Raw genomic sequence first — 24,133 nt, 5'->3', positions numbered from 1 at the left:
GTGTCTCTGTGCAAAAGAAGAATATAGCCTCTGGTTTTCACAAGACAAAGGAAGGGAGAGGAAAGAAGTATACCTAAGAAGCATCATTGACACTCAGTTCTTATTTAAGAACTAACAGATCTAGGTGAGCAAACACAATTAATTATGAGTGTTTCAGTGGGGGGAAAAAAGAGAATTGCTTACTACTGTATAGATTTAAAGGTCTTTTTCCCTCTGGTTAGTTAATGCTAATAGGAGTTACCCAGGTAAATCTCCAGTGTACTGAGAAGAGAATACTCCTCTAAGAATGCAGTTTTCCACTTGGTGGGTAGGAAAAGAATGAATAACTGAACTCTAGGGAATTCCTGTCATTTGATAATTACAGTGCAGAGTTACTCTTTTATTCACTGGTGCTTGTATTTAATAATGCAGTAGGTATTTAATGATGGGATTGAAATATTTCAGTTTGTTGCCATTAATAGCGGCAAAGCAGCAGGACTGCAATGTGGAGAGGACCCAAAATGACCACCATATGATGCCAAAGGTGGACTAGAGGCCCGTCCATGAGACCAAAGTTCTATAGATCTCATTCTCCACTACTTTGCACCAACTTTCTGTCATGTCTCTTCCTTGCTTTCATTGGAGTTACACTGCCTTAAAACTGGAGTAACAGAGTTAATCAGACCTTAAGACTATATCTCCACCAGAAAATGTGGCAGACTTAGAGGCATTTTGAGGACTAGTTGGAAGGAACCCAGAGAAGAAAATAGAGGCTTACACCCTTCTTTTGAGCCTTAAGCATCACACTGAAGTTTGGTAATTCTCAGTACAGTCTTTCTGCCACTAACCTTTAAGACATGTACCTAGGGTATTTGCACCTGTCTTGTCTGCCAGGCCTAGTAAAGAACTTCCTTTCATTTACCTGGAGGCAGAGCCTGGAAAGCCCAGAGTCTGAAGCACCTACAATACGTATCCTCAAACTGTTGATACACAGACAATATTACCAAGTATCTAAAAGTGTATCCCAACTGCAGTCAGTGTTACTCTGCAGTGGCGGACAGTACAGTATGTTAAGGAGAGGCACAATCATCAGCCCTAATGTGATCTGCGATCATTAGTAATTTCCCATCTCCTTTGATTTGCATTACAGTATTTATAATATGACAGCAGTGAACAGTCTTTGTTGTGTGAAAACATAATGTGCACATCTCTTAATCATCCAGAATCACATTCAACTTTGATCATAACAAATAACAGCAACATAGAACAATATGGTAGTGTAATGAGTAATTGGGAGAGAACTTAAGCACTTGGAGCCTACATCTACACCTATCTTGGATTCTCAGGCTACATGGTTCCAACCAGCCTTCTTCTCAAATTGACCATTCCTTTCATTGTTGTCATGGAAATATTAGACTAAAAATATCCTGAGATGTGCATCTGAGATAAGAAACATGTGTATATTGATTCTGAAGTGTGACAAATATATATATTTTTTTAAAAAACCCACTGTGATAGAATGAATAATAAAGCTAACCTTCTGGTATTTTTTCCTTTTCTTTTCAAGAGCAAAGAATTTCTTATTGATAATATTGACACCTTGTTGCACAAAGCTTTGATTACAAAACCCCCTTCAATGAAATGTAATATAGAATTTAGTGACTGGAACTAATCCCCAGTAGGAACTACATGTTGTATTTTTACACCACACATCATGATTACAAAACACAAGAAAATTTTTAAGTATTTTGCAGCCACCAAAGTATGGTAGGCACTTGAAAAAAAATAAACAGACATGGCCCCTGGTCCAAAGAATTTATAATCTAATTTGAAAATTGATGTAACAAGTGACAGTAACAAACAATATGGAGGTGGTAGAGTAAGAAAGGATGAAGGGGGACCATCATAAGGTCAGATGGTTAGTCAATTGTGGTATGTATATATCTTGAAAAGGAGACTATTAAAAACAAGTACTGACTCTCGGGGACATTTTTCTGTTCCTATCCAAAACTCATCAATCATGCCTTTTACAGTTAAATGGTCAAAGGACCAGACTAGGAGATTACAATAGGAAAGGTAGGCTTGAGTCTTGGACTACACATCTCTGGGGGAAGAGGATTAAGAACCCCCTTTAAATCCTTGCTGGGGCTGCTGGGGCTACTGGAGCTTTGGGTGGGCAGTGGTAAGCAGGTGTTGTGTACCTGCTTTTGCTCCCTCTCAGAGCAGGTGGGCAGGGAATAGGTGATGTCCTGTGTTGGTCCCCCACAATACATCAGCCAGCACAGGGGTGTCATAATTTTCTGCTGTTATAGCAGTTCCAGCAGCAAGTCGTATCTTTCCAGAACAAGAGGAAGCAAAAGGGAATTGTGACTCAAAGGTGTATCTCTGAGGCACAGGACCTCCTAGGGCTGCTCCTGAACTGGGGCAGCTGATGCAGCCACCACTGGTCAGGGTTGTGCCTAAAGGTTGTATCTGTATATTTTTAATTGTGGCTTTAAGCCTATTGTCGCAGTGGGAGAAACGAAGAGAGACTGCACAGTGGCTGCAGCTCTAGGCGGCGTTTAGCTTGAAGTAGGCACTATGCCTGGGGGAACTAGAGGAATGCTGATCAATAGAACAACATGCAGCGTGTCTGTGTGTGTGCGTCTGCATCTCGAGGGAGTAAAGAGAGGACAGATCTAAGGCTCTGCCTTTCCCCAACCCCTCCTTTTGAGGCTTTCTCTCTGTGTTGGCCATCTAAGGGTTTTATTTAGTTAGTTGCTTTTATTTTTACTGTCATCTGTCACTGTAGTATCTGAGCACCCACTGTAGCACCTCTGGTAGCATTCAGAGCAAAGCACAAAGCTTGGTTTTTTTTGGCAAGTGCCAAAATCTGCCCTCATTTACTACAGCGTGAGTCTGGAATGGCTGCACAGAATTACTTTGAATACAGGTTGGTTTAACTGAGAGAAACTGGCTGCAAGCCTTTACTGGAAGATTCTGAATTAATCCTTTGATACAAATTCCTGCACATGATGATGCTCAATGGAATTACTCTAGTGTAACAGGGCAGAATTTGGCCCTAATTCATTGAAATATCTTGCATTTAATTTGTCTGTATATCTTTCTGGCTTCAGAAACTGGATAGTCATTTCTGGTGCATTTGAAGGGATATAATCTGCTCAATTCAACAACAAAACAAAAGTAGTTTGGTGACCTTCACCTGCCACTGAAACTCTTACCAATTTTAGTGATTTTACAATTACTGTATTTTTTTTAAAGACTGTTTTTCCGTGTTATGTGTAAGACGCACATAACCCCGGAAATTGACTAACCTAACTGCAGGAGAAATAGTGGAACTGATTACACACAAAGTGCTGTGTTAAATCAACACAATAAACAGAAATGCAATGACTTTTTCCTCTCTAAACTCTTTGTTATTGTAACTTAGGAGTTACTTGTAACAAAGTAGGCAAACAATTTCCAGACAGAAGAGTTACTTTAAATTTAATCTGCTTTAATTGTTTCATTTTGTAAGGTGCTTCGCTTCATCTGTTGTCACAAGTAGATTAAATTGGGTTTGGTTTTGTTTTATACAGTGTTTCATGGAGTTTAGGGAGTACTTAGGATCACTGTGCCAAGTTTGGGCTGGGTTTCCAGTTATTATCTAGTCAACTATCACACAATTACAAATGCTTTGACTTCATTTTTCCAGAAAATAAATTGCCTGCTCAGTGATGCTGACAGTGAGGAACTCATAGTTAAGCTGATTTACATAAGAAACATTACACGCCTATTGGCAATGGAATTTCATTAAACTTAGGATTTCAGCACAGCCCTTGTAGTTTGCTCTTTGTAATGAATTAAATGTCTCTCTCAAATTGGTGATTACTGGAAAAAAAGCCCATGAGGGCTTGTCTACATAGCAAGTTACTGCGCAGCAAGCCAGGATGTGAATCAACAGTGCACCAGTTTGCTGGGCAGTAATGTCCTGTGTGGACACTGCCACAGCACAGTGAAAGTCCTGGTGTGTGGCTTAGTGACTGCACTTTCAAGTAGTAGTATGCCAGACTGCATTCTGGGACTGTCATGCTATAGCAGTATCCACTTGGGATATTACTAGACAGCAGGTTGGTGCACTGTAGATTCGTACCCCGGCTTGCCACACAGTAACTCATTGTGTAAACAAGCCCTGAGATGTTAATAACTATTAGTCCCTACCTTCCTGAACTGGATATGAACCAGCAACCTACTGCACATCCCACAATTGCATGTTACCTAACCACTCACTAACTTTTGTCATATTTCTCTCAATATGCATTCTGTAATTATCCCCACTTGAACCATTTGTCAACATTTGAGAGAAGAGAAATAATGAATCTCAATTTCCTGTTAGTACACTAAGTCTCAAAGTCATGATGATTTGTTGAAGATGCCTGATATGAGAGACAACATGACCCCGTAGATGGGGCATCAAACTGGGGTTCAGGAATGCTTGCTTTAGTTTATGGTTGGTTCTTTTATTGGTGGTAGGAAAGGAAGAGGCTTCTTGTGCATTTTCAGCTTCTCAGCATACCTGTGGAAGGGCAACAAGAGTCTAGCATTCTAATAATTTATTTATAATATTCACTAGTGCTGGGCAGGCAATAGTTTTCCTATTCTAAAAGATTTTTTGAGATTTGAAAAATTTTCTATCGCACATCATGATGAGAGTTCAAAATCTCTCAATTTCACTAAGCAATCAAAATTAAAAAAACAAATTGAACTGAGTCAATCAAAATGTTTCATAACTTCAAAATGTTTTGATTTAATTTCAGCCTTATTAATTTAAAGTTTTTTTTATAGATTTACTATACCCTAACATAAATTTCAAAATGAAAAGTCATTTTTACCTGAAAATTGAACTTTTTTTGTTTTAAAAACACCACATTTCAACCATTTCAAAACTTTTTTTTGCAAAACATTTTTTAAATGAGAGCTTTGTCAAAACCAACCCTTTCCCACACAGTATAGTAAAAAAAATTCCCAAATGGATATAAAAATCACTCTGTGAATCTTAAAGACTATATCAAAATGTGTACAGAAAGAGAGAGCTACCTTTCTTGTACCATTTAATCTGGCATTTCCTAACTTCTGAGTGCTTGACTTTGCAATCTTAATATTTTGTTAATGTGACTCTGTGTGTAGGTGTGCACATGTATGTCATTTCCTAGGTTTTTAAAAGAGAAGACTGAAATCAGAAATTCCATCATGCAGCATTATATTGACACCTGTGTGGTTCATCATCTGGGTTGGAACCTTTAGATCCAGCACATAGCACTCTGTCACTTCAGCAACTGGAGTAACTGATAGCTGATATAGATGGTTTGTTCTCTGTGGACCAGAATTAGAGGGAGATGGGAAACTTTGCCAGTAGGTTTCAAAGATATTTGCTGACAGTAGAGGAATGCCGAGACTCAGGAATCTTAGGGATCCATTACAAGCTGCTGTGGGAGTGTACTCTAGTGGGTGGAGACTCTTCTGCTCATTCTATCCAAGCATGACCCATTGTGGTGTGTTCACCTCCAACCTGGCCCTGTCTCTTCCCCACACCTCATTCCTTATCCCAGCACCATTCTCCTCAGCTAACCAGTGCTAGTCTCCACTTCTCAGGCTTCTCGTCCTAGTCTCTCTGCCAGCAAATACTAGTCTCTCCTCATCACGCTCCTTGTTCCTAGTCTTTTTGCCTAGCCAGGCCCAATTCTCTCCTCTCCTTCTTCCAATCTGTGTCTTTCCCTCACTGTATTCTCCAGTCACTCCTCCCATCCACGCTCCATGTCTTCAGTGGCTCCCAGTTCCAATCTCTCTCACTGGCCGCCTCCTCCAATCTTTCCAATCCTACTTTTCCCCCTCCAGCTCCTCATCTGAATCTCTTTGCCCAGCCAGCCCTAGTTTTGCCCTTGGTACCCCTGCTCCTCATCAGATCCTTCTCCCTTTGGATTATACCACTCTGTGGTCAAGTGTCCTTATAAATACACAATTTGGTCTCAGTTCCTTTTATTTACTGCCTCTTTCAGCAAGGGGTATTTTGCTAACTTGATATCATAAGCATGCTTGATTACAAACAGTAGCCTGCCTTCTTCACTTTATCACTTAAACTAAAAGAAGTCAATATGAATGCAACCCCTTTTTTTTCCTACCAGGATTGCCCACGCGATAAACGCTGTCGTTGAAATTTACAGCATTTTGTCCAAAGCTGTGTCGCTTATAATTGACTTCCCTTTTGTATACATTATAATTATAATATTAAATTCCATCAAGTTCTCCATTTTACTCTTGTATCTTGTACATCATAATATCAGAGTTTGATATTAATTTAATATGATTTTTTTCTTCATTAATTCACAGATTGGGGGGGTAGGAATGGAAGTTTCTTTAGCTGCACCGGCAGCATAGTCTTGCAAAAGGCTACAGCAACTCTCAGTTACCTGAGACTACTGAAGAACTTTAGCCATTAGCTCTTGGGTTTTTATTCTCTTAGCCCTTTGTTTTTTATCTTTTTCAAAGGCTTTGATGTCAGAGCAATTCTTCAATAGTAACAGCTCATAATTTTAGGGCCTTAGTTACTGCACAGTTCCAACTGTAATGATCACTAGCAATGACTGCTGTAATTAAAGGCCACGCTACGGTAACCTGATCAAACTATAATATCACAAGGTTGTGTACTGTACTGATTTTATAGGACTTCTACAGTGAACTGCTTTTGTGTGTCATAAAACAGTTATTTTCCTTCAGTTTTGTATCTCTGATTAGGTTCAATTCCCCCTCCCCCTCCCAACATACACTTCCCAGGGACAGCCTATTTATCATCATTTTTTATATCCTTAATATTTTATGCAGGAACTCTGTCCAACAACAGCCACAACATTTCTTTTGGTAAGAGATTAAATTGTTCATCAATACCTGGCCTTTGGATGCTGTCTTTTCTTTTTTTCTTTTTTTTTTTTCTTCTCTCTGTCTGTTCAGAAATGCTTAGCTCAGGCTTCTTCATGCTGCTGCTTAACTGAAACAGAAAATGCCATTGGAATAAATTGCAGTCAGCTTGTTAAAGTGTCTCATGTCTATCAAACTTCCCTATCAAGCAGGAATGAAAACACCAAATAGTAAAACACACTGAGATGCCCTGTCTCCCTGCAGAATACTGCTTCTTAGTCTTTTCTAGCAGTTGAGTTTAGGAGGTTTGGTAATCTAGCAGGGGAAACCGGATTAATTTTGGCAACATTACTTTTTATATCCAAGAGAATAAATCTGCTCTTCTAGTGGAAGTTAAGCTTCTGAAGTCAGGATGACCTTTGAGCAAGAGAAGAATAGAGGATTATAAGAATGAGTGAAATTCTGAAGGAAGAAAAAAGGCAAGCTTGACAAATAAACCTAAAGGAATGAATGAAGACAACAAGGAAAGATGATATTTTAAAGGGAAGGGACATGGGGAACAATCCTACTCTGGCAGGGTGGTGGTGATGGTGGTGGGGACTATGTGACCTGACAGATCTTTCCCATCTCTAATGTCTTGGCATTCTCTGATACTGAAGTTGGGTTTACTGGCCTCTAATTGAAAGATTGCCTATGGATTGCCTTTTTAAAAAATCAGTGTTACATTAGCTATCCTCCTGTCATCTGGTACAGAAGCTGATTTAAGTGATAGGTTACATACCACAATTATTAGTTCTTCAATTTCATATTTGAGTTCCTTCAGAACTCTTGTGTGAATGCCATCTGGTCTGGATGACTTATTACTGTTTAATTTACCAATTTGTTTCTAAACCTTCTCCATCTGGGAGAGTTCCTCAAATTTGTCATCTAAAAAGAATGGCTCAGGTGTGGGAATCTCCCTTACATCCTTTACAGTGAAGATGGATGCAGAGAATTCATTTAGTTTCTCTGCAATGGCCTTGTCTTACTTGAGTGCTCCTTTACCGTCTCGATCGTCCACTGGCTCCACTGATTGTTTAGCAGGCTTCCTGCTTCTGAAGTACTGTACTTTTTTTTTTTTTAAAAAAATGCTGTTACTATTTGAGTCTTTGGCTAGTTGCTCTTCAAATTCTTTTTTGGCCTGCCTAATTATACTTCTACAATTCCTCTTAAGCCTGACAATGTCTCTTTAATTTTTTGACAGAATCCTCGATGTATACGATAACTGACTAAATGTAATGCTAGGTAACCAAAAGCCAGGTTCCCTGCCATGAAAGCCTGATCATAATCATACAAACTACTGGAGAAAATTATTTTTCATGAGTTTATAGAAAACATTTATTTATTCTACCTCCTAGATGTTCCATACAAATTGTATGTAATAGTGTCCAGGGGAGAGAAAAATCAAAATTTGAATAATTTGTAGAACTGGTATCCTATTTGTATGTGTGGCAGCTCTATTGTGATATTATCAACTTTTGCTGTCTGCTCGGTAAGTAATCAGTTTTGCTGCTGAGCTGTTAAAAATCCCGTAGAGAAAATTACAAATTGATAATTCAGTCTTGATTTGCAGTTCTTTAGGGCGATACGCTCAGCCTCACTTTAACACTCTCTAATAAAAACTACTGCTCCCAAATACATAATAAGTGATAGCTCTTCAACGTGAATGATTATTTCACTGCTGTTCCAATGATCAAGGGTCAGGGATACTGTGGCTCGTCTATTAACTTTTAAAATTGTCCTACTAAAACTATGGCCTCAGTCCTGCATACATACATGTAGTCAACTTTAAGCCCTCAGGTAATGCCTTTGAAGTCACTAAGGTACATATGTGATGTGATTGTTAATTTGAGGGAATTCTGTATGTAGTGTTTGTTAATTTGAGGGAATTCTGTATGTAGTCAGGGAACAGTGTAAAGAGGGAAGGATGGTCTCCTAGCTATAGTATAGTGAGACTCAGAAGACCCTGGTAAAGATTTCAAAGTGCTTTTGGGCAGTGGTTCTCAACCAGCAGTATGCGTACCCCTGCAGGTACTCAGAGGTCTTCCAAGGGGTACATCAACTCATCTAGATAATTGTCTAGTTTCACAATAGGCGACATAAAAAGCACTAGCGAAGTCAATACAAACTAAAATTTCATACAGACAACGACTTGTTTATACTGCTCTATATCCTATACGCTGAACTGTAAGTACAATATTTATATTCCAACTGATTTTATAATTATATGGTAAAAATGAGAAAGTAAGCAATTTTTTGGAAATAGTGTGCTGTGACACTCGTGTATTTTTATATATGATTTTGTAAGCAAGTAGTTTTTAAGTGAGGTGAAACTTGGGGTTCCCAAGACACATCAGACTCCTGAAAGGGGGACAGTAGTCTGGAAAGGTTGAAAGCCACTGACTTAGGGTATGTCTAGACAGCAAGCAGGATTCTGCGGCAGCAAGCCTCAGAGCTCAGGTCTATGCTCAGGCTCACTCTACAGCACTAAAAATAGTTGTGTGGATGTTGGGCTCGGGCTGGAACTTGGATGCTGCACGTTGGGGAAAGGAGTGCCTTCAGAGCTGGAGAGCCAGCTCAAGCCTAAATATCTACACTGCCATTTTTAATGCCGTAGCACAGCCTGTAGACCCAAACTCTGAGACTCGCTGCCGTGGGATCCTCCTTGATGTGTAGATGTATCTTAAGTGACTTAGGAACCTAAATCCCACTGACTTTTCAATGAGACTTATGCTCTTAAGTGCCTAAGTCACTTTTGAAAGTGGGATATTTTAGGCTTCTGAATAATTCAGGTGCTTTTGAAAATTTTACTCCTAATTTATTTTTCTGGCTGCACCACAGTCTTTCTGTAGATCAGGCAAGTTAGTTAGGCCTAAATTTTCAAAAGTGTCTTCTGCTTTTGGTGTCTCGATTATTTTGGTGCCCAGCTTAAAATACTTAGGACCTGATTTTCAGAGACGCCGAGCAACCACAGCTCACAATGTAGTGATCTGTGGCCAGAGTGTCAACTGTTAGTGTGTCCTGTCTTTTGTCGCAACTGTATTGCTTTTAACCCTTTGGCTACTGGCATATGCTCTGCCTTGGTAGCACTAAAACATTGTCATTTAGGTATTATTTATTTCGATGGGCATTATGTGTGTAGTGCTCATATCTGTGGAGCATATCTTAAAGGAGCATTTCTGAGTTCCATAGTGGCCCACAGGTGGCAGCCATTGCTGGCAGCAAGACAGTTAAATGAGAAGGTATCAACTGTCTGGTGCAGAACTGGAATTCCATTTTGCCCCATGTACCTGTGTGCTAGACAGCAGTGACACAATTAAATGATGTTTGTTGCATGAGATGTTTCTAGGGCCTTTGAATGCACATTTATGGTAGAACAATTTCTCTTTGTTCAGGTGAGAAACTGTAATGCTTTGAAAGTGGGTGTCATCTCTATTATAATCACTGCAATCTAAGGATGAAAAAGTCTGCACTCAGAGCATACACAGCTCCTGACAACTTCAGTGAGGGTCCTGTATGCAGAGATGGCAGAATTTGACCCAGAAGTGTGTAAGGTGTTGTACAGAACAAATAGAAAAAAGGTCTGTTTCCCAAAGAGTTTGCAATCTAAAGGCCTGATTCTGCAAATACTTGCTACCAAGCACAGTGCTTGCTAATCTGAGCTGTGCTATTGATTTCAAAAGTACTGTTCATGGCAGTAAGCACAATGCCTGGTGGTAAGTGCTTGCCGGATTGGGCCAAACAGTCGGAGAAGAAATGAGGTATGATAGGGTTTAATCAGCAGGTTTATTTTGTTCCCACTTTGGCACCTTGCAGTGTGGTAAAAACTGTGTACTTATATGGTCCTCATTACTATTGTATCTGAGCACCTAACGCTGCAACTGCAATTGTAGAAAGGACTGTGTTAAGTAACTGTTGGAAAAAAGATATTAAGAAAAACCGATCCTGAAAAGCCCATTCACTACATTATGGGGTTGCTGAAGGGCAGCGGATAACTATAGTATTGTCCAGTGAAAACGTATTTGTAAGGTGTTCATATTGGTATCTATCTGGGGTCCAGTGCAAGACAAGAAAATTCAGCCATCCTTTGGGCTCCAGGATGACTGGAAGGTACCATTTTTTTCTTGTAATAGATCATGTGATGGATCATACAGCAACCATTAAAAGAGTAGCTGATTTCTTTTCTTTTCTTCCATGTCTTGATTCAGTAGTCGAGATGGGCTTCTTTTAATTTGTACATTCAGCTGAGAGACAACAAAAATGGAAAGAGTACACTGCTAATCCCTAGAAGATTATCATCTTGCTAATGTTCCTGCCAGTCATAGGCGCCAACTTTCTAATGTGCCTGGAGGTGCTCCCTCATGGCCCTGCCCAAGGCCCCACCCCACCCCCACTCTGCCTCTTCCTGCTCAGTTCCTCCCCCTTCCCTGAGCATTGCCCTCTCCCTTCCCCCCCCAGCACCTCCTGCGCACCACAGAACAGCTGATCCGCAGCGTGCAAGAGGAACTGTGATGGAGGGGAAGGTGCTGATCGGCGGGGCCACTGGTGGGCAGGAGACACTGCGGGGAGGGGGAGGCACTGATAGGGGGCTGCCGGTGGGTGCTCAGCACCCACTGGTTTTTTTCCGTGGATGCTCTAGCCCTGGAACACCCATGGAGTCAGCGCCTATGCGGCCAGTACTAGCAAAGCTCCTAAGAGTCTGATCCAAAGCCCATTGAAATCAATAGAAATAGACTAAGAAAAGATATGGCTTAGCACTGTTTGTTTGTAAAAAATGCTTTAATATAAGAATTGTTATACCAGGTCAGACCAGTCATCTGTCTAATCCAGTGACATATCTCTGACAAGGGCCAGAACCAGCCTGCTTCAGAGAAATCTCATAATGTGCAAATATGGAAAAACCTGCCCACAAGTGAAGTTTCTCCCTGACCTCACCAATTAATAGTTGGCTTATCCCCTGAATCATGAGGGGTTTATCCCTATGTTTTTAGCCTGAGGAAATCCTTATCACATTTTGCAGATTTTAGACATAGTTTTACAGAACTGGTAATTACTGCTCAGAAGAGGTTGATGCTTAATCTTTCTCATATAACATAGGGACCAAATAACTTTTATATCTCATGCAAGACAACATGGGAAACCAGCATTTGAGGCTATCTGCAGTATCCTAACCTGACCATCAGATGGAGACAAATGGCTTCAGTTTTCAGTTCATCTGCCCATTAGCCTTCATGAGCGGACATGATGCGTCCCAAGTGTAACATATTATAAAACTTCTTCCTGGTAACATTTCTAATGTAAAATCATTTTCTATTTTAGCTGAAACAAAGATCTGCTTCAAATATTACCATGGAGTGAGTGGAGCACTACGTGCTACGACCCCCAGTGTCACAGTGAAAAACAGTTCTGCTCCCGTAAGTTACTCCAGCCTTTCCTGCTTCTCTATTATCCTTTCCAGCTACTGTTGTGCAATTTATTGCTTTCCTTGCCTGTCCTTTGTGTTTTTGTGTTAATTTTGATTATGACTTTCTGCTCTTAAATTCTCTGGAATATACTAAAGGGATATCAATCAATAGAGGGATAGTCCCCGAGGAACTGGAATGTCAGCTATGTAACACTCTGTTTGTAAGAGTTAGTAACAGTCAGAGAATGCAGTACTTCCCTCCTGACTGACTTTATGCTACAGATTTAAAGAAACAGCACACATCCTTACACATCATGAAGTTTCTTCTTTCAAATGTAATTATAGATTTTTTTTAAAAAAAAACATGTTCTGTCTTTTTTTAAATACCAGAGGCTACCCCCTGTGTTCTAGATGAGGGATGTCAACCTTTTCCCATCCCGGTCACAAAAACATCTACTTCAGTTTTCTACCATCACCCTATGCCCCAGAATCATTTGTGTTCATATCCCACGATCCTTTGCAGGCTTCGAGTGAAAAAGACCAACAAGTTGTAACACATCATCAGGTCTTACATTCTTATCTGTTTGTTGTAGGGTATGTGACACAATAACGCATAATATGTTCAAAACATAATAATGGAATAGAATAGCTTAATACTAAGTAGGAGAAAACAAGTTGGATATTGTTAACCTCAACAGACTTACCATATTGATGCACCCAAATAAAGAGAGAAAAGCATGAGAAAAATGTAATGTGTAGATTCCCCATTACCTATGAACCTCATATCTCCAGTCACTGCTGAAACCACCACTGTCAGCTCAAACTTTAACCCCATCCCCTGTGTCTTCGATGCCTTTGAATTGGCTGTAGCTGCAGCTGAAGCTGGAAACTCAAAGAAACCAGCTGTTTGAACTGAAAACACACATAGACCTTTCTAGTGCAAGTTAACAGACCAGAAAGCTCATTCAGTCTGGAAAGGGTTGGGTTTTTTTGTTTTGTTTGTTTTTTAATTTTAAACTAATAGGTTTCTCAGAGTTGTGAAAGAAATTACAATGAGGAGTATTAGGGGAGTAGCTCCTACTGTCCGTGCCATGCTGGAGTCACAATTTGAGCAAGAGGGCCCTGCGTGGCCAAGTGAGGATTGTGACTGACTAGTCTCCTATGTAGTCTGATTGAAGCTCACCAGACTACTTATACAAGCAAAGACCGATGGGCAGGGCCCTTCAGCTTGACCAATGAATTAAATTCAGCAGACCAGATTCACCGGTCTGATCCAGTTGCTTTGCGCTGTTCCAATGTCACAAAGCAGCCAATAAACCAGGCCACAATACAAGTGAAGGCCCCAATTCTCCTACTGTAGCATGAATGCAGACTTTCTGCCCCCATGGGATAGCTAATAGGATCACAGTCTAAGACTTGTACTCATGTTCTGTTTTGCTTGTGATTTCTGTTCCTGAAGTCCCTGCTCAAGAAATATTCCCTTTGAAGTCATTAAGAGTCTTACCAGCAGTGTAAGGGCTAGACCCCTAGTCTAGTGTGAGAAACAATCCTTCAGCGGAGAAGATTGTCTACCTTTATAGGTAAAATAGATACTAGAGATAGAGTTCTGTGAAATTCTGCCTTCTTTGAAGTCAATGGGAGTTTTGCCATTGATTTCAATGGAGTCACAATTTCACCCTTAGTCTCTGGAGCTCAGCAGGATCCTAGTGTGTCATTGGAGGCTGCTTATTTTAGATTAATAGACTTTTTAAATTTGGCACAGCTTGAAAAGAAGATCACACAAGAGTATATGACCATCTAAAAGCATTTGGATACAAGTTTTCTTCTGGATACAGTATTTACAACTAGCATACTCGCATGCTGACTATCCCAAGTAGATTGTCTTAGAGCCATCCCTGTGGCATTCAGTACAAATGCTGCTGACAGAGTATTTAACCAAAAGTTTTAAAAAAATGTCTGATCCCCAAAAAGGAAGCTACTGCTATGCTAGTTGAACGTCATTACTTCACATGTCCATTGACTGTACTTTAGACTTGGTGACTTTTCATATTTTTATACTGTGTATGTTTTGTTACCTTTGAACTTATCACCTCACACTCCAACCCAGTTATTGTATTTTTCCTCTGCTGATTCAAATGCCCTGCAGTTCATTTGCCAATTAAAAGTCCTCCCAGGGTGTATCTCCTGTGAATCACCATGATGAATCGGAATATCTAGAATCTGAAAGCTATATCTTTCGCCCAATTCACACACAGTGCAAGCTCTACGCATGGATTTAGGGCAGCATGAAGACCCCAGTTAGCTGTTTCAGCTTTGATCTGTATAGCTAAACATTTATGCCATGCTCATTATAATAGTATGTGTGATTTACACTCAGTACAATAGAACAACTTGGTGATATCTGTAATATTCAGTTTGTTGCTGCTGCTGTTTTTTAGTGATAATGCTGTGGCTGTACATTTGTCTTTACATCAGGTACCATACTGGAAAAATGGACATTTGTTCTGTCAGTTAATTTTTGCTCTGCTCAGTGATTTAAATAATCATTTTATTTAAAAAAAAAAAGCCACTTAAGAGCAGTTATTGCTAGCGGCAAAGGCTGAGAATGTGACAATGATTTAACCTAACTATGGGGCTAGCTCCTTTTGCATTAAAATAAACAGGCACCACAATGAACAGCATACTACACAAAAAGGGAAATCCTTTGCCCTAAGAGTTCACAGTCTGAAGACACAGATCGGATACATCACAATTAAAGAAAAAGTGGTGTATGGATGTATAACCTCAGGATGAATCCCCTCCCCCCCCTCTTAAACTGGTAGAATTCATTAGGTACATACTAGATATATAGAAACGCTGTTGACCTAACCTCTAGCGCTTTAGTGCCACAGTTATGCATAGACACCTCATGGCATTAGTCAAACACACTTAGCACCGGGGCAGAGCCATATAAACTGGAGCTAACTGTTGGGAGAGACCTTCTGAATGTTGTGCTGGTACAGAATTGCTGCCTCAGCTCTCTTTCCCACGGCGGGGATTACCCTTTGATAAGTTAACTGCCATTTGATGGTGACTGATCATTACTGAGGATTTCTTGCTGTAAATATTTGCATTATTTGCTGTCATGCTGAGTGTGGGCTGTTGATGAACACTAGATAATGAACCGTCCTGTTTCATTTCTTTGTGTGCTTTGGAAGACTAAGCTCTAAACCAAGTCTTTATGATAAAGTGAGTTTGCGTATATGAAGGGACAAGTTTCTCATTCTTTCCCTTGTTTCATACGCCATTTAAACACTCTGGTTTGCTTTTCATTCTTCTTACTTCATGTCTTATTGTATAAGATGTGGGTTCCTTGAATAATAAAAATAATTAATAATACTTACCTCTTCTACAGTACTTTTTAAAGTACTTTACAAAGGACAATCAGTATCATTTTACAGATGGGGAAATTGAGGCAAAGAGAAAGGGAAGTGACTTTGGAACACAGATTTAAAATTCAAAATGACCATGCCAAATTGGAAAGTTGGACTGAATTGAACAAGATGAAACTCAATAAAGACAAGTGTGAAGTACTTCATTTAGGAAGAAAAAATCAGATGCACAACTACAAAGTGGGGAATAACTGGCTAGGTGGTAGTACTGCTGAAAAGGATCTGGGGGTTATAACGGATCACAAATGGAATCTGAGTCGTCAATATGAAGAAGCTACAAAAAAGGCTAATATGATTCTGTGGTGTATTAATAGGAGTGTTGTATGAAGACACATGAGGTAATTGTCCTGCTCTACTCAGCACTGGTGCAGCCCCAGCTGGAGTACTATGTCCAATTCTGGGCACCAAAATTTAGGAAGGATGTGGGCAAATTGGAAAGAGTCCAGAAGAGAGCAACAAAAATGAGAAAAAGTTTAGAAGAGTTGACTTTTGAAGAAAGGTTGAAAAAACAGGGCATGTTTAGTCTTGAGAAAAGATGACTCGGGGGCTACCTGATAAGAGTCTTCCAATATGTTAAGGGATGTGATAAAGAGGATGGTGGTCAATTGTTCTTGTCCACTGAAGGTAGGACAAGTAATGGCCTTAATCTGCAGCAAGGGAGATTGAGGTTAGATATTAGGAAAATCTTTTTAACTCTAAGGGTAGTTAATCTCTGGAACAAGCTTTGAAGGGAGGCTGTGGCATCCCCATCACTGGAAGCTTTTAAAAACAAGTTAGACAAACACCGGTCAGGGATGGTCTATGTTTACTAGGTCCCGTCTCAGTGCACGGGATTGGACTAGATGGCCTTTTGAGGTCCCTTCCAGCCTTACATTTCTATGACTTGTCCAAGGTCAGCAGCAGGCCAGAACTAGAACCCAAGTCTTCTGAGTTCCAGCCCAGAATGCTAGACCATGCTGCCTCCCTACTTTTTCATATTAACCATAGCAGTAGTAAATCACCAGTACATATTTCACAGGACAGCTATAATAATAATAATTAATTGATAATACAGATCTTTCAGAGCAATAGGTGTGGAAGCATGGGATATGGAGGCAAGAAAAGGAGATTAACTTTCTTATTGTTCTGACACAGCTCAACAGTTAAGGTTATGTAAAAAGGCTTGTGTAAAATACATTATCAAGGCATTACAATTAAGCACACACAAGAATGCAAGTCAAGCATATTTTTTAACATATTTTATAAATACAAGGCCAAATTATGCCTCTTATAAGGTTCAGCCATCCTGGGAAAGAGAAGCTATGGCTGAGGCATTGTGCCTACTTAAGCCACAAGGGTTATGAGAGAACTTGACAAGAGGAGCCCTTTTCTATATATTTAAAAAGTATAGCCAGAGTTCTTCCTGCTGCTGCCAGTTTGACTTGCAAGGCAAGTGGGATCAGAGTACCCCTTACATCCAGCCTGTTCCCTTTGCAGGTGCACTAATAGGCAGAAAGGGCAAAGAGGCTGGTGTAATTTACTCAGGTATTAGAAAAGAAAAGGGAAATTAAAGGAAAAAAATAATTAGAGCTAAAAATGCTTAGTTGGCTGGAAGGGTAAGTGGTTTCAGCAGTCAGATACAAAATGGCACCTATAGGGATGCAGCAGCTTGTCAGTCCAAAATTTAAAAGGCCAGCAGGCAGAAAAATATGCTGTGAATAGTTTCTATAAGAGGGTGAGCTCCCACATTGGGAAGTTTAAAGGTAAGACAATTAGTTCTTAAGAAAGGGGCTGAATTTCCTTTTTTCTAAGGCCTGGAAAACTGAGTGGAAGAAGTTCCCATGATCTTAAAGCCGCAGTCTGGTGTGTTGAAGTAGTCATGCCTTTTTGTTTTCCTTTGATATTGTCTTTCTTTAACAATAGTCGCAATGCCTTTATAGACCTCAGCGGCCTCGTGTGTTTACAGTTTGCCTCTACTGCATTGTAACACCATAAAATGGTCGTGTGCCTCTGGAGTTAAAGCAGTGACTAAACTGACTGTAGAATTACTTTAGAGGGTTTTTTGTTTTGTTTTATTTTTAAGGCTCTGTGTCAAAGGTTTTCTGAAAGTGCACAAAGAAGAATACAGGCAGGCATCTCAAAAATGGTTTATGATGTCTGGAATTAAGAAGGTGTAAAATAACTTAATAGTAAACTGATCTGAAGTAAAAGAAAGAAGTACAGTAGGACTTGACTAGGCAACACTTACTACTTAAGTTAGGGAACACTTACTCAGTCACATGAGTAGTCCCATAATGGTTTTGCAGTTGAGCCATTGGTGTAATGTAATTACACTTTGTAGTTATGCTTTTCTATATTCTAGTTACCACTGATTCCTATAACCTGAAGGTTAACTCCATGTCCTTATTACTTATTATTATCATCTTGGTAATAGATGAATGTTTTAGAATGCAGATACATAAAGAACAGTGTATTGACACCATAATCACTCTATCAGATCGTGTACCTTCCATTTATATGGATTGGTGGAATCAAATGGCATAACCAGAATGTAACTGCAATGTAACTATAGTCACTGCATTGTTAATAATAACCTTGTTTCCTTTTCTGTGCATTTCCCATATTTTAAATGCGGGAAGAGATTTTGCTTAAAGGTTAAGAAAACTAGTTTCTGTGGTGTTTGTCCTTTTTGTTTGTTTTCACAGATATTACCAGTTCCAGCAGTATTTTGGTCCTAATTCAGCAAAGCACCTAAATACCAATTGACTTCTATGGAAAGCATAAGGAATATCTCTCAAATTGATAGAATCTTTCAAAAAAGAAGAAAATTAGTTAGTGAGATCACTTACTAATGTAGCATTGTATCTAGCTGTCCGTAGCACTGATATACAGTAAATTTAAAATGCATCGACAGATAAAATGACAGGTATACCCAGTTCTGATTGATCTTATTTTCTTTTTGGCCAGTTCAATTCCATGTGGCCCAAACGCTTGTCGCTGTCACATTGTGTTATCATACAGTCATACCACTTAAAAGAAGCATGTATGTATGTTTTAATACAGAGCTGTCTTGAACTGATGGAATGGAAATACAAAAAGTACCCTCTTTCTGCACCAGCAGTAGTTTCCTTAGTGACAGTTTAGGAAAATGTAGACATAGAGCTGTCTCTGTGGTTTTTTATTGTTCTAAACTAAGTGCAATATGCCTCTTATTTGCAAACTAAAAAGTCACCAAATATTTTGCTACACTGAGTAACTTCCTGATCTGCCTGTATGACTTTTATAGAAAAAAAAGTCACAAATTTCAAACTTGAGTACCTAAGATTAGGTGCTAAGAAAGGGTAATCAAGCTCCTAAATATAGATTTAGATGTCTTACCATCTACATTTGGGCCCAGTAACAATTTGTGTTTATATCACATGACATCTGAGGAATTCAAAGTATTCTACAAACCTTAATTAAACTTCAAACCACGTACAGGAAATAAATCTAGTCTGAATTGGGTTTGGCTGTGGTTTTAGATTTTTGATGTATTTTACTTTAGGTAAATGCTAAATACCATCCTGTACTCCTAACACACTAAACCACTTGAGTATTTTGTGTGTCTTTTTGAAGACTGCATATCTGGGAAGTATTGTATGTGTGTAGAACTTAGGCATCTTTAGTTAAACACTCTGTTTCATCAGGATGGCATGACACATTATTTCTCTATCATGATTTATTTTTAGTGGTGCCCTGAGGAAGACTGATTAGATCGCTCTGAAACAATTGGCACAGAGCATTTGTGTCAAGAGGCAACTTTATTAATGCAGATGATGCGCTGAATGCCAATGCCTTTTTGGGTCCTGGGATGGATTCTGGGTAATATATTAGGGAACAAAAGAATTAGCGTGACACATCAGATGTGTCTCTGGCTAAGTACCAGCTACATGCAGTAAAGAAAAGCCTTTTGCCCAAGAAAATAGGACAGTTGGTATGCATAGAGTATTTAGTGTACTAAAAATCAGTGGAACATAATTAATTTGAAATGGAAGCTCTGGAAATGGAAGCTTCCACCAATCCCTTAGAATTGTTGTTCTAACACAGGTTCCACTTGATTGTGCTTAAGCACCTGAAAACTTCATAATCTGTTTTTGTGATGAGGACTACAAACCTCACACTGGAGAAGAAGGGGTTAAGGGCCTGGCTGTCCCTGCCCTGCCACATCTGCAAAGCCTGCACAAGCTGGATGCAGATTTTAAAAAAGGGAAACAGAGCAGCTCAGACGGTATCAGACAGTGGAGGGGAACAATTTTGTGCCCTGAGCTGTTGAACAGAGCAAGTGGGGGCCCCTCACTACCCCTTCCATCTGCAGTCCCCTGCCCCCTTCCTGGCATTCCTGCTGGGGAAATGGGATTGGGGTGCAGGGGCTTTCCCGCACCCCCCGTCCAGCACTCCTGATGGGGAGTGAAAGTCAGGGTATAGGGGCTTGCAGGAGCGACTGGCGGGTGGGGCCCCACAATTGGCCAGGGCCCCTGGCCATGGACCTTGTCCCAGTGGCTAATCTGCCACTGCTTTCGAAGGTCAGAAACTTTAAGTTTGTGTTCAGTTCTTTATTTTATCCTGCTGCAAGAGGGAACACTGGTAGGAAGTGATCCAGGGAGGCACCTGCATAACACCCCAAGGACTGATCTTAGCTTGCTTACCTCTGGGCACTGGATCAGAGCCTGGTGAACAGGGTGGGCCGGGGCTCCCTTACCAAACCCCTAAAGAGGGGACAATGGCAGAAGGCTGTCCCTTGTGGGGACCCTTGTTAGGGAAGATCCGGAAAGTGTAAGGGTCCAGACCCCAACACCCTGATCCAAGGGAGGATCCCTGAAGTGATTCTTGCTTACTTCTGAGGGTTTCCACATCATTAGACTCTTTTTGTGTATCCCGAAAGGAGTGCACTTCAACGTGTAACCTGGCCAAATGGCTGAGTCGCTAAAAGGACAGACCTCACACAGTGGGTCTATACTGAGACAGGGGAACACCCAAGAGGAAGACAACCTTCCACACCCTGGCCTGACCATTAAATGGCACTGCTGACAAGTATTCCCCTTCACAGGCATAGGTGCTGGAGCGAGGAGTGCTGCAGCACCCACTGGCTTGAAGTGGTTTCCATCATATACAGGGTTTACAGTTTGGTTCAATGGCTCTCAGCACCCTCACTAAACAAATTGTTCCAACATCCCTTTTCACAGAGGTGTATTTAGTACCTCATCCCCTGCCATGGAGATAATTGCAAAAGAATGAATGAATAAGTAAGGAGATCAAATAGGAAAGCTTCTCTGTGCTAAATTATTAGATCAAATAATTCTGCAAACATTAACTTATCTAACCAATTCATCTTATGTGAGACTTAACTTGCAGCTGTTCAGGTCAGGCAAGTGCAGCTGACCAGGTCACACAAAAGACAGGTTTTGGATCACATTTTAGCCTCAGACCGTTCGCACAGCTCCCAGGAATGGGCATCTGCAGGAGCTGATAGCAAAACTATTGAACAACTGCTCTATCCCGCCAACCCCACTGTCCTGATTGGCCTAAAGATCAGTCACACCATTTCAGAGCTCCCCTTCATTGTAATAAGGGCTCTCCATGTGCCCTCAGATTTTGCTCAATAAGAATACTGGGTACGTAAACACTGCGGGGGCTGGATCTTCAGGTGAAATTAATTGAGTTAATCCAGTTTACATCTGCTGAGGATCTGGAACTATATTTAGTTCAACATGACAGTGATTTTAAAGTGATTTAGTTGGCGGTGTCACAATGCAGCACTGAGTTGACATAAACAAATAGAAGAACAAAAATGTGAGGGAGAAAGTGGAACGGTTTTGCCAGTGGCACCAAGGAGTTCATTACACAAACCATTTATTTGTTAATGGGTTGCACTCATGTATAATATTTCTCAGCCACTGTTTTCCAAATGTCTTCTCTTATGGTGACATAACAGTCACACTAATAGTCTGCACTTCATATTATTGCCTGCTGTAGTTTAGCAAATTATATAATGATATGTGACTGAGCAACACACTGCGCTAGTATAATCATCTTTGCATCAGTATGTACTGTGAACCGGATTCTAATCCGCATTACACGACTGTAAATAAGGCATAAATCCCTTGACTTTCATGGAGTTACTCCTAAATTACACCAGTCTTACAGATCAGAATCTGGCCCAGCACATTCTTGCATGTTAGATCCATGGGTGGAATTCTGCCTGTGGTGACACCAGTGCAAAGCAGGAACATCTTTGAGATTATACATTGTAACTGAGGGCTGATATTTGACCCTTTAATGGAGGTGAAGGAAGGAAGACCTGCCTTCTCAAATTTGTCAGATCATAAGCGGTGAATGGATTTCATTTAACATTGCTTTACGAAAAGCATAGTTTCTGCTACATTCCCCTTATTTTATCAGTTAGTGTGACTGCATATCAATCCTTGTATACATTGATTTAACTGTCCTTGGATATGCTAGAAGCCTGTGAGCGGAATGATGAAGAGTGTGTTGTATCCTCGCCATTTTTTCTTGTGTTTGACTGTCACTTAATCACAGCATCGTTTACACTTGGTTGATCTTGTTCATTAAAACAATTCAACTAGTTTAAATGAAAAAAACAGGAATATAGGAATTGCCAGACTGAATCAGACCTAAGGTCCATCTAGTCTAGTTTCCTGTTACTGACAGTGTCCAGAACCAGATGGTTCAGAAAAAGGTGCAAGAACTCTGCAGTAGGTAGTGGCAGTGGGCTGTTGTGGGATAAGCTCCCCCCACAAATTGGCCTCACCTAATAGTTAGGGATTGGCTTAAGCCCTGAAGAACAATGTTTAATATCCCTTCCAAAATATTTGTTGGCATTCATTATAACAACTTTTTATGTCCGTACAAAAAACTATTTTTATGTCCGTACAAGTTGCAAGTTCCTTTTTGAATCTTAAGTTTTTGGCCCCAATGACTTCCTGTAGCAATGAGTTCCACACTTTAATTACATATTGTGTAAAAAAAGAAAAAGAAAAAAGTGTTTTCTTTTATCAGTTTTGAATTCCCATTTTTAATTTAATTGAATGTCCCTATGCTCTTCTGTAAGGAGACAAGGAGACCAGAAGTTTCCAATCTCCCTTCTCTGTACCATTCAGTAATTTACACACGTATCATGTCCCTTCTTATTTGTCTCTTTTCTAAGATGTTTTTTAGAAATAAAAATAAATTATGTTAGCCAATTCTCCTTTGCTCAAGGAATTCCAAATTACACATTCTCTTTAGAATAGGTAAGATCAGTGTAGCAATGTAGTTGCTGCTTGTTACAAACTGCTGGGTAACAGTAGCTTTTAAAGAAATAATCACACTGTTTGCTGTGGTGCTGTCAGATTTTGCTAGCCAAGGGCTTGATCATGATGACATTTAGGAGCTTCCCTGGTTAGGGAAAGTTGAGGAGCACAGTGCAGAGAGAGTATCCAGGCTGCACCATCTTTTAGGCTACGGGTGGTCAGGGCCTGAATCTCCTCTTATTGCTAACCCCTTTAAAATGGTGCATGTTTCTTGTTGGGGGCACAGAGGGGGAGCAGGAACTCTGTCCCTGGCACTTTTCTTGTTCCTCCCCCACCCACCAGTGACAGGTGGGCCCTTTGTAAGGTTAAGCAGAGTCACCACTGAGACGGGAGACCTCCAATTAAAAAAGGCACTGCAAGGAATGGTGTTTGTGAGTCAACAAGTGATTGAGACGTGATCTCCCTTAGTCAAACCAAAGCAGTAGAGGTTTGAGGTTCTGTGTTGCTGAAGGTATCACATTTTCAGTAAGATCTAAAACCAGTGTTCTGTGGTCATTAAAGTCTCCATGACACTTTTCTCAAGAATAGAAATGTTAATTCTGGTGTCCTGGCCAAAACCTAGCTCATGTTCTGTTTACAGACCCACACTTTCCCTGCAATTTCAACTCAGTAAAGCATTCTTCTTCACTTCTTGTCCAGTTTTACTGTAGTGTTGCTATTTAACAGCACCATGATGAGAATTATGGTAGTTCATGTTTGTAAAGTGCTTTGAAATTCTAAGATGAACGGTGCTTGTGACAGTCTTTAATCTGACAATAATTCCAATTACATATAGAAAGAAAGCGATAAGGGAATTATAAAGAAGATTTAGCCCTGCTTGTTAAAGTTTCAGACCTACATGTCCAGCTAGGGCAATAAGTATGCCAAACCATGGTCATTGGGTTAGAATAAAGAATAGATAGCTCACAGTGGGGAGAGATGCAAATAGGATCTGAGAAACAACTATTTGTGTGGACATGCCTTCAAAAGAAATTTAATAAATTTTAAAAGGTGTACAAGAAAAAGATGAACTCCAGTGTTGTTTATTCGAAGCAGTGAATAAAATCCTAAATGACTTTGTA

General features: G+C 40.1%; 1 protein-coding gene across 7 annotated transcripts in view; it reads left to right on the top strand.

Annotated features, from left to right (window-relative positions):
* Positions 1-24,133, top strand: part of HECW1 (HECT, C2 and WW domain containing E3 ubiquitin protein ligase 1) — a 359,505-nt gene that overhangs the window by 166,753 nt on the left and 168,619 nt on the right. For all 7 annotated transcript variants that reach the window (XM_048839115.2, XM_048839117.2, XM_048839116.2 and 4 more), the window contains one exon: positions 12,229-12,323. In XM_048839115.2, coding sequence (XP_048695072.2) covers positions 12,229-12,323 — 95 coding nt within the window. The remainder of the gene's footprint in view (positions 1-12,228; positions 12,324-24,133) is intronic.

This window comes from Caretta caretta, chromosome 2 (genome assembly GCF_965140235.1).
Source record: "Caretta caretta isolate rCarCar2 chromosome 2, rCarCar1.hap1, whole genome shotgun sequence".
Taxonomy (NCBI): domain Eukaryota; kingdom Metazoa; phylum Chordata; order Testudines; family Cheloniidae; genus Caretta; species Caretta caretta.
This window is presented reverse-complemented; position numbering and strand designations above follow the sequence as displayed.